Genomic DNA, 14,619 nt, shown 5'->3' on the forward strand with positions numbered 1-14,619 from the left:
CATGCTGCAGACTTAGCCCGAATACATTAAATTATATATTTTGCATAATCCTGGTAAGTAGCAATCACTGTTACCTTTCCAAGTTCTTTTCTCTCATGGGATCCAAATGACCGGTTGTTCTTTACAGCGATATCTAATTTTCGTTTAGGAATTTCCTTTACTGAAACTGAAAACTCAAATCTGAAAGAGGTGCAAATGAAACCTTATTTAAAAAAAAATCACTGATCAATCTACGTTAAATATCAGTATTTCTAGGAATGTTAGATACATTTTTCATGCTTCCTAACTAGTCATGTATTCGATCATCAGATGGGGGGGGGGAAAGGATGAAAAACTGGGTCTCTGCTGCCATCAGGGAAACGCAACCCAACAGCCTTTTAAAACCTAATAGATATAGATATTCCGAATAAAAACTGATTGTACAGTTAGTCATAAATCCAAAATTAGTTTTAAGTGATTCAATATATCAGAAAGTTACATATATTCAAAGTTTACTGTCAATCACAGAGAATAAAAGCTCAAACCACTCCAAGCCACTATTGTGCAGGTCAGCCTAATTACACCATTTTTAAAGCAGGTGCAAAATATATTTTTGCCTGTATGTTATTCAACCCACATACTTTTCATCATATTGTGGATCTACCGTCTTCTTCTTGACTTGTGTTCTTCTCCGACCTGACCAGCTTTTGTCAGGAAGAAGGTAGAGTCGTACATATGGATCTGATCCATCCTTTGAACAGGATATCAGGCTTCTGCAGTACAAATGTCAAAATGATTCATGATATTAAATGGTGCACACACTTCTAGATATTATCTTCAGTGTATTCTTGGAAATAAAAACTCATTTATTTCATTAAAACCATATAAGCCAATCTTTGAAAAGCTTGAAACCCTATAAATGTGCTGGACAATGAAACTGTATAAATAAAACTTCACTAGGGCAATAAATATCATTCAAGTGGCAATAGGAACAAAAGTAGCCCATTTAGCTGCTCAAGTCCATCCTGGTATTCTATTCATTCTGTCCATTCTATGGCAGAAATGTACCTCCAGTCCAGTGGCCTGCCTTTGATCCATATACCTTGATATCCTTATCCTGTTTGAAAAAAATGTCAATTTTAGGCCTTGAACATTTCAATTGACCCATCATATCCAGCCTTTTGGGAAAGAAGGTTTTAGATTCCCATTAGCATTTATTTGAATAAATGCATTTTGATTTCATTTCTAACTGGTCTATCTCTAATTTTAAAATTGTACTCCTTTGCTCTGGATACCTCACAGAAAAATAGTTTATTTGTATCCACCCTCTCAAATTTCTAAATAATTTTAAGCTCCTTGATTAGACTAATTAATTATTTAATCAGTGGTGGTGCTTCCATTGTTTTGTATCTCCCAGCTCCTCAGGCTGTACTGTAAAGAAAATTCTATGTATATTTTGCTAATTAACTATAAATCATATAAGACCGCAGTATTATGTAAACCTAAGGACACAATGTCTGACTTTGAAATGATCAAATCACATCTGTGTCCTGATTCAATTATCCCCCACCCCCTAACACAATTTCACCTGAAGACTACACTTGCTCTTGGGCCATGGATGATCGACAAAGTATTGCAGGGAAATTATTATAAGCATAAGATGCAGCATGGGATATTTAATTAACAGATTAAAATGTCTGTTGGAGACCAATGGATACTGGTGTTATGACCTGTGTTTCCTCCCACTGAATCAGTTGTTGAAAAATCAGGCCTCCAGCAAAATTGGTTGTTTGCTTGATTTATTAGGCTCATTCACTGGGCAAGGCATTCAAGTTTAAGCCACTTATTTACCTTGTTGGTGGTTTAATATAAGGTGTATAAGTTTAACTGATTGCCACTAAGAATATTACCTGCAACGATTAACAATTATAATCAGGCTCTCATGAGAGGCAGAATAACGCACTGTGAGCTGGATTTTGCCCAGAGATTCCTCATTCAGGGCCATTCCACTGGAAGAAAAATGAAGACATTAATTTGCTTATCTACTTCATGTCTGTACATGGATTTCAGGGGTTTGAAACCTTAACTATGCAATAACTTACAATAGTGTCTTCTCAACACTAGTTACAATAGTTAACATTTAGAAAATAAGGCAATTAAAGTTAATCAACAAACTTGAATTAGATCATACTTAAAAATCTACAGTAGGACTTCAAAAGGAAATGTTCTACAATTCTTTATGTTTCCTAATATGCTGCAATTTTACTCAATGATTTGTGCCAGAAATTTACATTGGATATTTGTTATTCAGAAGGTTTAAGCTCAGAAAAGAGATACAGACCCCAAAAATGTGTGTGCCAACTATCCAACAATTATACAGGATCATATCTGACAGGAATCAGTCACTGACTTTGGCAGGCTCTTTGGGGTCAGGCAAAGGCTCCCTCAACTTTGGCAGGCTCTTTGGGGTCAGGCAAAGGCTCCCTCACTGTTCTGATAATGGTAGAACTCGCACTTCTAGAAGTGCAGCCAGAGTGTCCAACATTGTAAGAGTGCCCAGCCTGGGAGTATGAGGGAGTTGTGGAGATGTCATTTACCCCTGCCCCAGAAGCTTCTTCACAGTAGTCCTATTAAAATTTCAATCTTCAACCATCATCAGGGACATACATCTGACCTGGCAGGCATCCTTCAGTTATCTATAAATCAGGTCCATTAGGAGAATCTAGGGTGTGAGAATTCCTGACATAGGAAATCTCTACCTCCATTACGATGAAGGCATTGTTTGTTTCAGGAAGGTGGTGGTTCCATTACCATTTAGGGTCCACTTTATGGCCGTTTCCGGCAAACTCCTGTGAATCTTGTAGCAATGCATTGGAACTTTGGCGCAATTGGTTTGTAAATAGATAATAGAATTACTTAAAACAGGTTATAAATAATTCTAATGTATACTAGATTTTTCACGAAACATTCCTGTTATTCTATCATAAAATATGATTGAGATAATTTCATCCCAAGGTTATACAGCTTTCACTGGTTCTCCTGTGGGTGAATCAATTCATCCAAATGTTCCTAAAATACACTGCTCAGGAGACAGATTCCAGATATTGAGATCTTGTGTTGATTTAGTCTCTAATTTCTGTCCAATCATACTTGTCTAACTCATTCTCTGATTTTTATTTTGCAACTAGCCTGTATGGGTCTTCCTACTAAAGCTGCATATGCTACTCACATGATCATTTCTATTTTTAAAGTCTGGTAACTTCAGGCTACAAGTGGGAATATGTTGGACAATTTTTTTTTGGATGTAAGAAAAAAAATGGACAAATTATGAAGTAATTATTGAGATATCAATAGATCTTCAATTAACAAATAAATCTATGAAAATGCAGACAACTCTGAAGCACATAGCAAGACAAAGCCAAGCCCACAAGTAGATCAAAGTGATAGGAAATTAATTGAAAATATCAACTTTTTTCTGACCATTACTCAGGAACATTCAAACAATATTTACCAGAAAGGAACATTAGCACCTACTGGTTTGTTTAAATAAACTTTGTAAGCTTTAGTTTAGAGATATTAAGCAAGAAAGATCTGAGCTTGTCAATTGTCTGTGTAATGGTTAAGCGTCAATCGCAGTGACAGATTTTAGCCCTTGGTAATCTTAGCCTACCATAAGAATTGTTCTATGGTAGTCATTCTTAAAGTTGTGATGACCCTTAGTTTCACCTGAGATTCCTGCCTAATTACATTTTAAGATTTGTATCACAAGCTATAAAATTTGTCATCTGTAAGCTTTTAATTTCTGTACTTTTAGTTTCAAAACACGTAAAGCACTTAAACACAAAATTCACTAAAGACTATACTTTTGCAGTTGCTCATCTGTGTCATGAGGTTCAATGTTAGGAATGGTGAGTGATGATTCCAAAGTAGTACTGGTCATATCTTTTCGTAAGGCATCCGAGGAGTTGGATTGTCTTGGAGTTGCTGGCAGTTCTGATTTAATTTCATCAGTGTGTTTAGGCTGCTGATTACTTTCTTCTTCTTCTTTTTCCATTGGGTCACATACTGCACTATTACCACATGTCTTTGGAACATTTGGTGATCTTGGTGTTGAAGGCGGAGTGTTAGGCTTGCTTCCAGTTTTCTTTTTCTTTATTGAAATAGGGCCTTTTTTAAGGGCATTCAAACCTGTGTAGACACTGTCAGGATCTGGTTCCTCGAAGGTGAGTATCTGTGCGTATTTCACAAAGAACAGATGTCAGCAAACAACTCAGTCGTAAGTCCTTGCAATTTCTAATACTAATTCTAATAATTTAATATTTATTTTTCTCTGATGATTGGCCACCTCACTGCCTCAGGAATAAATGCACCTTGTGGTGTAGCACTACACCATATTGACTGGAAAAGTCCTGGTCAGTCTCTGATTTGCATTGTTAGCCAATTTCATCCAGGAAGCAGAGGGATAATGCTTCTCAGCTAACAATGATAAAAAGTATCAGGCAGGATTTTTGCTTTTGATTGCTGATCCTGCTGAAAATGTTTCAGTGAAATCATTCCCATGGTCAGACAAAATAGCAACTTCATGCATGAAATGGCTCTTTGGGTGAGATATTAGAGAGCAGTTGCTCATGGTACAGTAGGCTAGGCAGAGATGCTACATTTAGAAGGAAAGATACGCATGGAGAAAATTTAACAGAAACAACGTATTTCATATGCAACTTATGACTTTCTGTATGGCAGGATAATTATTTCATAGAACCAGACCAAATTTAAGAAGTAATTCTGCATCAAAACAAACTTAAAATATTTTACATTATTAAATTACTTCAACTATAGTACACTTCTTAATTACTGTGCATTTTAGAAAAAAAAGCATTCAGCATCACAAATTTAAAGCAATTCACTTCATGTAAGAGTTTTGTAAATTGTGGAAATTTTGGGACCAAGTGGGTTAATGTTGTTTATCATTTCACAGTAGTGATTTGAGTTCAACTCCAGCTATGACATTGGGATCAAAGTCTCTTTATTTTCATGGCTGCTAACTGTCACAGGTGAAATTTATTTGCAAGATCTTAACCCAATTCCACAGCACAAAACCGATCAGAATTTTGCTGCCATTCCAAATAAATGAGGGTAAAATTTCTGATCGGCAAACTCATGCATGGAAGCTGAATATGCTCATACTACATTCTTTTGTGCCTTTTTAAATACAATTTTAAAAATTATTTAAAATAAATAGCACACAGAAAAACAGAGTACTTAAGTGTTTAAATGGGAACTCTGCCAATTAGAATTTTACAATGTGGATCTTTAATTGAGGGATTATATCACTTTGAAGAAACTCCATAGTGTTAAATGTAAAATATCTTATATTAAGTACATTTAAGATGGTTAAGTTTAAGTTCATTTTGGTAATAGATTTCTAAAGTTTCAAAAATGTTCCTTTCTAAACATTTGATTGTATTGGATTTAGTTTATATTGGAAGATAACAAAGGCCCTTTAAGCTTTCACGTCCATGCCACAAAAGCATATATCTATATCTAAGGCGGCAGGATACACCAAAACGGTAATCATTTCTCTGGTATATGTAACTTACCCGAAGAACCATCTTCAATTTTACAAGGCTGTTGGGGCCCGAATGTTCTAGCGGAAACCTTTGGTCAAGGGTCATATCAGATGCTTTCAACAAATGGTAGAAAGGAACAGTCAAGATCCCAAGGGCACACTCCCGGTCTTTGTCTTTGATCTTCTCAAAACAAATTGCAATAGTAGTTGCATATGTTACTGAATGAAACTGAGCAATTAATAAATCACTTCTGTTATAAATCCATAATAGATATGCATATACTAAAAATATTAGCCAAACATCCCCTAATTCTGAAAAATAATTTTAAATTATATGAATTACCCAAAAATGCTTCATACTTAATGCAAATACTTCCCTCTCAAAAGACACTGTGGAGAGAGGAGATTATTAATTGGGTTGTTAATTTCCCTGCACAACAAGGAATTCCAGCTCTTAACAGTTTTGGGTCGTTTGAAACTCAAAGACAAGGGGCTGAATTTTATGCTCATGCGCTGATGGAAGTTAGTGATGTTCTGACTCCCGGGCCCGCTGTTGTTGCGTGCTGGATCAAATGCTAATTGCCACCAATTAGTGGCAAGGGCAGGTGACAGACTGCCATCCCGCCCAATGAATTCTGGAAGGTGGGATGTCCAATCTGAGGCTGGAGGCCGTGACCCAGAACCAAGGCATGGGAGGTGGTGGCCGAGGAGGTTAGCAGTGTGGATGTTTTGAAGAGGAGCTGGCTGCACTGTCAGAAAAGATTCAGTACGAGGTTCTACTAAACTATTGCCGTAATAAGGCGCCTCTGGTGTCACGGCCTTCCACCAGGTCACGGCCAGGGGCATTCCCAGCAGCATTGGCGTGTTCCCTGGCATCATCCTTGCCATTATCCTCAGATCGACTGTTACCTTTCTGGCACCACTTCATCCTCCAAAGTCTCTCTCTCTCTGTCTGTATTGCAATGTTGTGGAGGACACAGCAGACTATGACCATCAGGGAAACCTGTGAAGGGAGAGTACTGTAATGCACCCCCTGAATGGTCCAGGCATCAGAAACACATTTTTAGAAGGCCAATTGTCTGTTCCACCACTGCCTTGATGCTGGTGTGGCTCTCATTGTACCTCCTCGCTCCCTCAGATCTTGGACCCTCACAGGTGTCATAAGCCATCTCTTGAGAGGACAGCCTTTATCACCTAAAAGCCAACCCACCAATGCACCCAGGCAGGTGAAAAGATCTGGAATTTGTGAATTCCTGAAGGACATAGGCGTTGTGGCTGCTGCCTGGGTGTCTGGTATGCATCTACATGATCCTTTGCAGTTCCAGAGTAGCTGCACGTTGATCAAGTGGAATCCCTCCCTGTTAATAAACGTGCAGGGCTGCCCCCAGGAGCCTCGATGGCTATATGTGTGCCATCGATAGCTCCCTGCATCCTGGGGAAACCAGCAATGGCAGCAAACCCTTAGGCTCTCTCAATCTGGCTTTCGGCATCATGGGTAAAAGCTATGTAATTGCCAGCCCTCCAGAACATGGCATCTGTGAACACTTTATGCAACGCTGTGAAACTGGCTGGGCTATTCCCTGTCAGATCAACGGATGCTGCTTGAAAACAGCCTGTCGCAAAAAGGTTCAGTGCCACCATAACCTTCAGGGCAACAGGCATTGGGTGGCCCCAAAGGCAGTTTAACAAAATCTCTCCAGCCAACATCTCACAAAGGGATCAACAGTTGCTTTTGAGAGCCTCAGCTGTCTTCAGCACTAAGTCTCAGTCATTTGCAGGTAGCTGAATCGCTGCCTGTACACCCTTGGTGCAGCATGTCTTCTGCATCTCCGATGAGGCTCTTGAGGCTCCTTCTGACCATTGGGACCTGGTGCTTCTCTGTCCCTATCCTGAGGGTCCACAGCCTCCTGACCCTCCCTCTGATCCCTTAGTCCTCTTACCCTTCTCCTCCTCCTAATGCTCCTCCCCGCCTCACTGGAGGTTGTCTCTTCTCCTGAGAGCACAATGCCCACCTGTATCTGAGAGTTGACACCACTCACTCCTGGTTTACGGACAGAATATTAAATGAGGTTTCAGAAGACCCCTCTCAATGAGAGGGGAGACCTTCTTAAGAGAGAATATTCAAAATGCTATTGTCCATTTAAAGGCAAATGGGATAAATAATCTTTTTTGCTAGTCCTTTATATTATTAAATTTGACTAAAAACCTGGAAAGATTTAAACTGGAAACTTATTTCGATGCGTAAACATTTGATTGCAGATACACGTGCTAAGAACTATGTTCAACAAAATAAGAACATTCATAAAATTTGTCTACAGTAACACATTCTAAAGCCAGTAAGGTGGCAAGCTAATGTAAACAGATTTTCTACTTCCTCATGTAAATCCATAACTTCTAAATGGAACATGCTGAATCGGGCATCTAAATACCGGCTACATTTCATGCAATCTTAAGTGATCTGTCATGGACAGATATTTATACAAGCCACATTATACAGCCTAGAAATTGGCCCACAGCCATTTTTTGGGGGTACATGGAAGGTGTAGTTCACGAAAGCCGAGCCTGAATGTTGAGCCTTGTGGCTCTCCAGGTATTGGGGTTTGGGCCTCATTTCAATATTACCAGTGGAACATGGAACTAGCCAATGAAAAGGACTCCCAAGTTTGGGCTGCTGCTAAAGTTGCAGTAGACCTCAGCAAGCATCACCATGAATGGGGACTTGGGTTGATGATGGGAGTAAGGTTTGGGAACAGAGAGGAGAGGCAATGGAAGCGATGAGTTTGGGACCAGTGATTTGGTCCTTTAGTGTAGGGTCAGGTGGTGCACTCATTTCTCCCGGCTCCACATTCAGGTAAGTCACTCGTCTTTTTTGTTGTGTGAGATCCCCAGGGCTGGTTTGTCAGGGCAAACCAATCTTACAGAAGGGAGCCTGATATAGAAGTTAGATCCCATACTTGAATATAGCAAAAGGGCCTAATGCCTGTTTTAGGCATTGGTAAAGGCCTCTTCTTGTTTTTCCTTACCCTCTATCGTGGGTGGAACTAGGGCCTGAGAGAAGCGGGGTGCATAAAGAGCACAACACTGGGGTCTGTGCTGTGTAGCCTGTCAATCTCTTGGTCAGTGTCCAAGCAGCCAATCTGGCAGGTATACCATCCAGACAGGCTACCCAGCCAATGACTGCTGTAGTTCTGAACAACACCAACCATTGGCTAAGTAGGACACACCAGATTCCCTAGTCCCTTCTTTCTTTATTGCGTGGACTGTTCTGTTTGTTGTTGTGGGGTGCTGCTTTCTTCACTCTTCTTCAGACCTGGCTGGAAGCTGCTGAAGTGCAAGGTGAGGTAAAGTCCCGGATGCATCAATGTTTACTTTAGCTCCACAAGGCCCTTGGCTTCCTGACCTTTCCTCAAAGTTCTCCCTCGAGTCCTTGGTGTCTGTGGCCTCAGCCCTTCCTGACCTCTCCTTAGTCCTTTGACGATGGCGTTGGGCTGGGCCTGGCTTCCACTCCCGGCCTTTCCTCCCTCTCTCGAGGCGATGGTGTCTGTGGACCTGCTCCGGCCCTTCTCCACCTGACCTCTCCTCCCTGAGATGGAGAGTGAGCCAAACATGGACACAGACACGCATGCAGACAGACACACAGAGTCACACACAGGCACCTTCCCTCCCCCAGCCCAGTGCAGAGGGGACACACCCTCCCCAAAAATCTATCCACACACCGGGCCGGGAGAGGAGGAAAACCCAGGCTGAAAGACAACCCCCACTTTCATATGAATTCGACCAAGGCCAGCTTGGAGTGTGCACCACCAGAGATGAATACAAGGTTGGTGTTAGTTAAACCCAACTCCTTAGCTTGGCCCCTGTCTCCTCCCCTGCTGAAAAGGACTTGGGGCCAAAAAGGTTTTATTAGTTAGCACTGCTGCTTGGCACTGTGTATTGATCATTTTTATTAACTACTCATTTTTTAAGTGATCAATTTATTGCTTTGACATTGAATTTTTTGCTCAGCAAGTTGTTTATGTTTTCTTTATACCTTAACTTTTTTTTGAAATTCATGTTTAATGTTGTGCTTAACCAGATCTCAGGCAGTTGCTGCTGGGTTTCTCGCTGAATAAGAGGCTCACCGGCAATCTGATTGCTTTTTGGAAGGCTGGAAAAAAAGTTATTTTTGCTCCAATAGAAATAGAAAGTGTTTGAAATGCTCAGCACTTCTAATGGCATCTGTGTAGAGAGAAACAGAGGTCAGTGGCCCTTCATCAGAACTAGTGCAGGTTGTGGACCTGAAGCATTGACTCTAGTTCACTCTCCACAGATTCTCCCTGGCCTGTTGAATATTACCAGCACTTCCTGTTTTTTTTCAGATTTCCAGCATCTGCTGTACTTTGCTTTCCTTTTATATGCTGCATGCTAGGCATTTGTAAGTGTGGTTAGTTTCAATTTAAAACGAGAAAATATTTATCAATCAATGCAAAGTATAATTTTTCTGTTAACAAAGCACAGTTGTGTGGATAGAAATAGCACATTATTGCAGGTCAGTTGGTTGGTGCTAATTTACTGGAAGGTTTTGCCATTTTTAAATTTGGAAGGGAAACCAGGAATTATGCGACAATGCATAGAATTGTTGTTTGCGGTGCTTGTGAGGTTCAAGTCTTTTGGTTGTTGCTGTTCAGATATTACATTGAGCCAGGTTCAAAGAAGCCAAGCTGGTTGCATGATACGAATGACCAAGTTGCGTGTAATTGTCTGACAAAGCCGTGGTTGTGAAGTGTATTATACTGAAACCTGAGCTTTTGATGGGCTTTATAAACAGAGGCATAGAGTACAAAAGCCAAGAAATTTTTCTAAACCTATAGAAAAGAGTTTGCCCTCACTGTGACTACGGTTCCCAATAATAGCACCTGAAGGATGTGATGGGGAGGTTTGAAGTGGGGGGAAATAAGGGACCTGGAATCAGGGACCAGTGACCATGATTTCTCACCCTGGCTCTGGGTGGCACACTTCAGACCAGAAATGTGTGCAAGCTTCCAGACAGGCATACTGGGAATTTGGTAATCCAAGCAGAGTGGACCACTAAGTATGAGCTACACTTTTATACTTGGGAGTTTTCTTAAAGCAATTTCAAAATCTGAACAACTTAATGCATTTTAGAACTGAAAATAAGCTTGAGTTTATTAAATACAGTTCTGTCACTGCTATGTTCAACCCCAATTATTGATAGCAGCTTGAAATATAACAGTACTTTACCTCTATGCTTAGCTGTTCGGAATGAACATTTTTGATGAAGAATACAAATGCTTGTTCCCAGATTGGTGAACTGGTATTGTGGCAAATCTGTGAATCCAAAATTATTTGTTAGGTATACAGTTCTTCATAATGCTAATAATTTTTGCAAATTATTTAACTGATTCCTTTAATTAAAATGCTAACTAGTGTCAAAGATGGTATTCCCTTCTTAAGAATCAATGGTCTAATGATGGTATATTTAGTCAAGGTTTTAATAGTCTGATGCCTAAGTTATTTGATATTACAGCACAATTTCTGTACTTCCTCAAAGTATGGCTTTTACATATCCTTCAGATGTATACTTGTATTGCAGATATTCATTTTATTTCCCTAATTGTACAGTCATAGTGAGAAGTTGCGGAAAACAGTGATAATCAAGCTGCCTCCCAGGACCACAACAGAGGGAGAAATTCATTTGTGTAGCACTGCTTCTAGACTTACCTCAATTCACCGGAGCAGGCAGTGCTGCAGGCCACTGTGTGTTCTTCAATTATATCAATGAAGAAAGCCACACAGGCTGTGCAGGTAGTGGTCGGCAGCACTGCCTGTTCCTGGAGAATTGACACAAATCTGCCTAGCACAGCTAGAAGTGTTGTTTCATAAGCAAATTTCTCCCCCAGAGACTTTAAACCCTAGAGCACCACCGAAGCGACTGATTTTTGATAGCAAAAACAAACTCCCTCTTAAAGACTCCTTGAGCAGCTGGCAGTTGAAAATCAGGAACAATGCAGGCCCTTTTAACATCAAGGCTTGTCAGTTTCCAGAAGGCTGCTTAAATAAGCATACTGATTTCCTGCATTGACACAACTGTATAAGGTAGAGATCTGTAACCAGTAGATGTAAAGGGATCTGTTGCTGACTGTTCAAAATACAGCCAAAAGAAGTAATGTGGGGTCAGGAGGATGAGGAGAAGTGCTGAGCTTACAAAGAAATCAGAGCCTGTTGCTAGTCTATGTGAGGGCTGCCCTGGGATCACTCTTCCTCCCTTTCCACCCACCTCCCCTCACCCTCTGGTTCAACTTGCCATCTGACTCATTGTGGGAGCTGGCTGATTTTATGCTCATTTACAACCAACTAACTGCAATCATTTGGGGCCTACAACTCACCAGCAGCATGTGACTGAGGCCCAAACTATTCCTGGTTCAGGTCTCTCGTCACCGATTTTGGGCAAGTGGAATGGACGTTCTGACTATTCTGCTCAGATTTTGGGCAGAATCCTGAGGTCATGCCCATCTTATCTGAGGTAGAAGTGATTCAGTAAAGTTTTACAACACTAAAAATGCATCAAGAAATTCAACTCATGCAATTTGCGTTATACTATATTGCAGATTTACATAAACATACAGCTTTGAACATGGACAACTCATACCTTGCTTTCTTTTATGTCGTTGCCTACAACAAGCTGAACAGAGCAGCTAGGTTCTAAGTTGGCCCTCTTTGTCGACTGTGAATGTAAAAATAGGATAATCCTTCATTGAAAACATGCTGATACAAATATATGAACAATTTTTAATTACAATAAAGGCTATCAATGTCTAACTGCTATTGCCCAGCTCATTAGGACTAGATTTATTTTGATGTGATTGTTTTTAAACTTTAGTTCCTTTAGATGGTGATGCTAAAGCTTTTGCCTCACAAGATCATCGAGTGCATTTTTGTCAACTTACAGATGATACATATTCCGAGGTTTAATGAAACATAATAATGCTGATTATTAAAGTCCAACACAAATAATGTCACACTGGCCCATGTAGATTGGAAATTGAGAGGATAGGTCACGTGAGCTGAGCATAAATTTCCTGCAAAAGTCCTTTCCCCAATTTAAAAAAAGTTTCCAGCATATGAAAAGTTTGTTCAGAGAGATTGGCCTGTGGCAAGTTCCACTCGACAGCAGAAAATAATGGAGACAGCAGCTCACCATTACAGTGGAATGCGGTGGCTTGAAAGGAGGACTAATTGCTCACAATGGAATAGTAGAAATGTGAACAACTTTGTCCCTTTAATGAATAAGAGCTGGAAATGCTGCTCCTGGAGGTGCTACAAAGGTGGGTGGCCCTGTCAGAGGCTGGACCCCATTCTACGAGTTGCATGGAGGGAAGTTACTGACATTGCTAATGTGCTCTCTTAGGTTTGTGCAGTCATTGATGGACTGCCTGCAGTGAACCTTCTTCTCACTGGAGCCAGATATTAAGAGACCTAAGTTGGGAACTGTTGTGTTTGCAAGGATTCACCATGTCAAGACTTTATTAAAAAAATCTCTTTTGCACTTGGTCTTTTTCACTGTCTGAACTGGATCACCCACTTTTCTTTCAGGTCGAGGTGGTACATGTCGAACAGAAAACTGATATTCAGGCTTCTGCTCAAAACACTCCTTAGTTGTTTAGGAGTTTCTTGGTGAAGCCAATTGCCATAGTTGCAAAGGTTAACTCTGGTTTCCCAAAATCCATTCCCAACAGTTTTTCATCATCTTCCAACAGTGCTGACATAATTGAATACCACATGATGTCACGGTAGTTTCTCAGAGAACAAATTAAAGCTACTTGGTAAACTGGTGTGCAACATGTAGCAGATTGGAAACAAGTACCTGATGTTTAACAGTTCTAAGAAAACATCATGGGGTTTCGTAGCTCCAGAGGGGTAGCCCTAGTTTTTGGTAGCACTTGCGGGGGTAGTGGTAATTGGGAATAATGGCATAGGGGTCCTGGAGTTTGACAGCAGCGCAGTTGGAGTGCTGGACATGGTCAGTATGAATAAATGCCCTGAAGTTTGGCAGGACAATGGAAGACAGAAAGTGGGGTTTGGCAGAACAAAACAATGTGGGGTACAACTCACTGCGTATGCCTGGGGTCTTTTAGCTGTGGTAGGAGAAATGTCAATGGTCTGAAAGCATTGAGCGTCGGTGTCCTGAGTCTGGCAGCCCTAATTTGTAAGTTTCTAGTAGATCCCCAGATTAAACTAATTGTTTTGGATTTAATGCGATTATGCATTAGATTTAATGTAGTGACATAAAATTACCTTAATGTAGTTTGATTTGTTCTTTTTCTTCACACTGTACTCATTGTTGGTATATTCAAATTGATTTCTCTTGGGGAAAAATAAATTACTTTCATAAGTTTCCAGTTAGACTATGTTTTACAAATTCACCGAGGAACCAAACAACAATTTACAAAGTACACAAAAATGACACAGCCGCATCCCAAGTGTCGGGCATTTGAATTATGAGGAAAACTGGAGAGACTTGGGCTTTCCAGCAAGGAGAGAAAGCTGACTCTATAGAAGTACAGAAGATAGCAAAATCATACAAAAAATGTTCATCTGAAATGCTACTTTAATTTAAACAGTGGAGGTAGGACAAGGGTCACAGGTTAAGACATGTTAAATATAACTTCTGGACTAATATCAGATGGTTCTTCCTTACGCAGAGGATGGGGAACACTTGGAATAGATTTCTGGGTGAGGGTGAAAGCTCTGGAATAATTTAAGAAATAGCTAAATGTAGCAACAGAGGGGAAGGAGTGTAAGTTCTTCTGGATGAATGAATTAAGATGGACTGAATTGCCTTTCTCATCCATAAGTTTCTTGTGGATCCATTTTAACCAATTAATATACTTTTCTCTGCATACTCTTCCTTTACCTTGGAAGAATACAAAATGTGTATCTTTCCATTCTCACCTTAATTGACATCCATAACTTTGTTTATGGAAATACTTTTCTTACATCCTGGACTTAACAGTTTTTTTCTCAATGGGATAGTGTTCAACAATCCTTTCTCAGTTCCTTACTTTTAATTCATT

At 40.2% G+C, this 14,619-nt stretch overlaps 1 protein-coding gene across 2 annotated transcripts in view; it reads right to left on the reverse strand.

Moving 5' to 3' along the window:
- The window catches only part of LOC144686755 (extended synaptotagmin-3-like), a 130,505-nt gene that overhangs the window by 6,064 nt on the left and 109,822 nt on the right, over positions 1 to 14,619 (reverse strand). For both annotated transcript variants that reach the window (XM_078552390.1, XM_078552389.1), the window contains 8 exons: positions 13,841 to 13,909; positions 12,195 to 12,269; positions 10,787 to 10,873; positions 5,577 to 5,726; positions 3,843 to 4,210; positions 1,890 to 1,988; positions 621 to 752; positions 75 to 180 (listed from right to left, as the gene is read on the reverse strand). In XM_078552390.1, coding sequence (XP_078408516.1) covers positions 75 to 180; positions 621 to 752; positions 1,890 to 1,988; positions 3,843 to 4,210; positions 5,577 to 5,726; positions 10,787 to 10,873; positions 12,195 to 12,269; positions 13,841 to 13,909 — 1,086 coding nt within the window. The remainder of the gene's footprint in view (positions 1 to 74; positions 181 to 620; positions 753 to 1,889; positions 1,989 to 3,842; positions 4,211 to 5,576; positions 5,727 to 10,786; positions 10,874 to 12,194; positions 12,270 to 13,840; positions 13,910 to 14,619) is intronic.

The sequence above is a fragment of the Cetorhinus maximus genome, chromosome 11 (assembly GCF_964194155.1).
Source record: "Cetorhinus maximus chromosome 11, sCetMax3.hap1.1, whole genome shotgun sequence".
NCBI classification, from domain to species: Eukaryota; Metazoa; Chordata; class Chondrichthyes; order Lamniformes; family Cetorhinidae; genus Cetorhinus; species Cetorhinus maximus.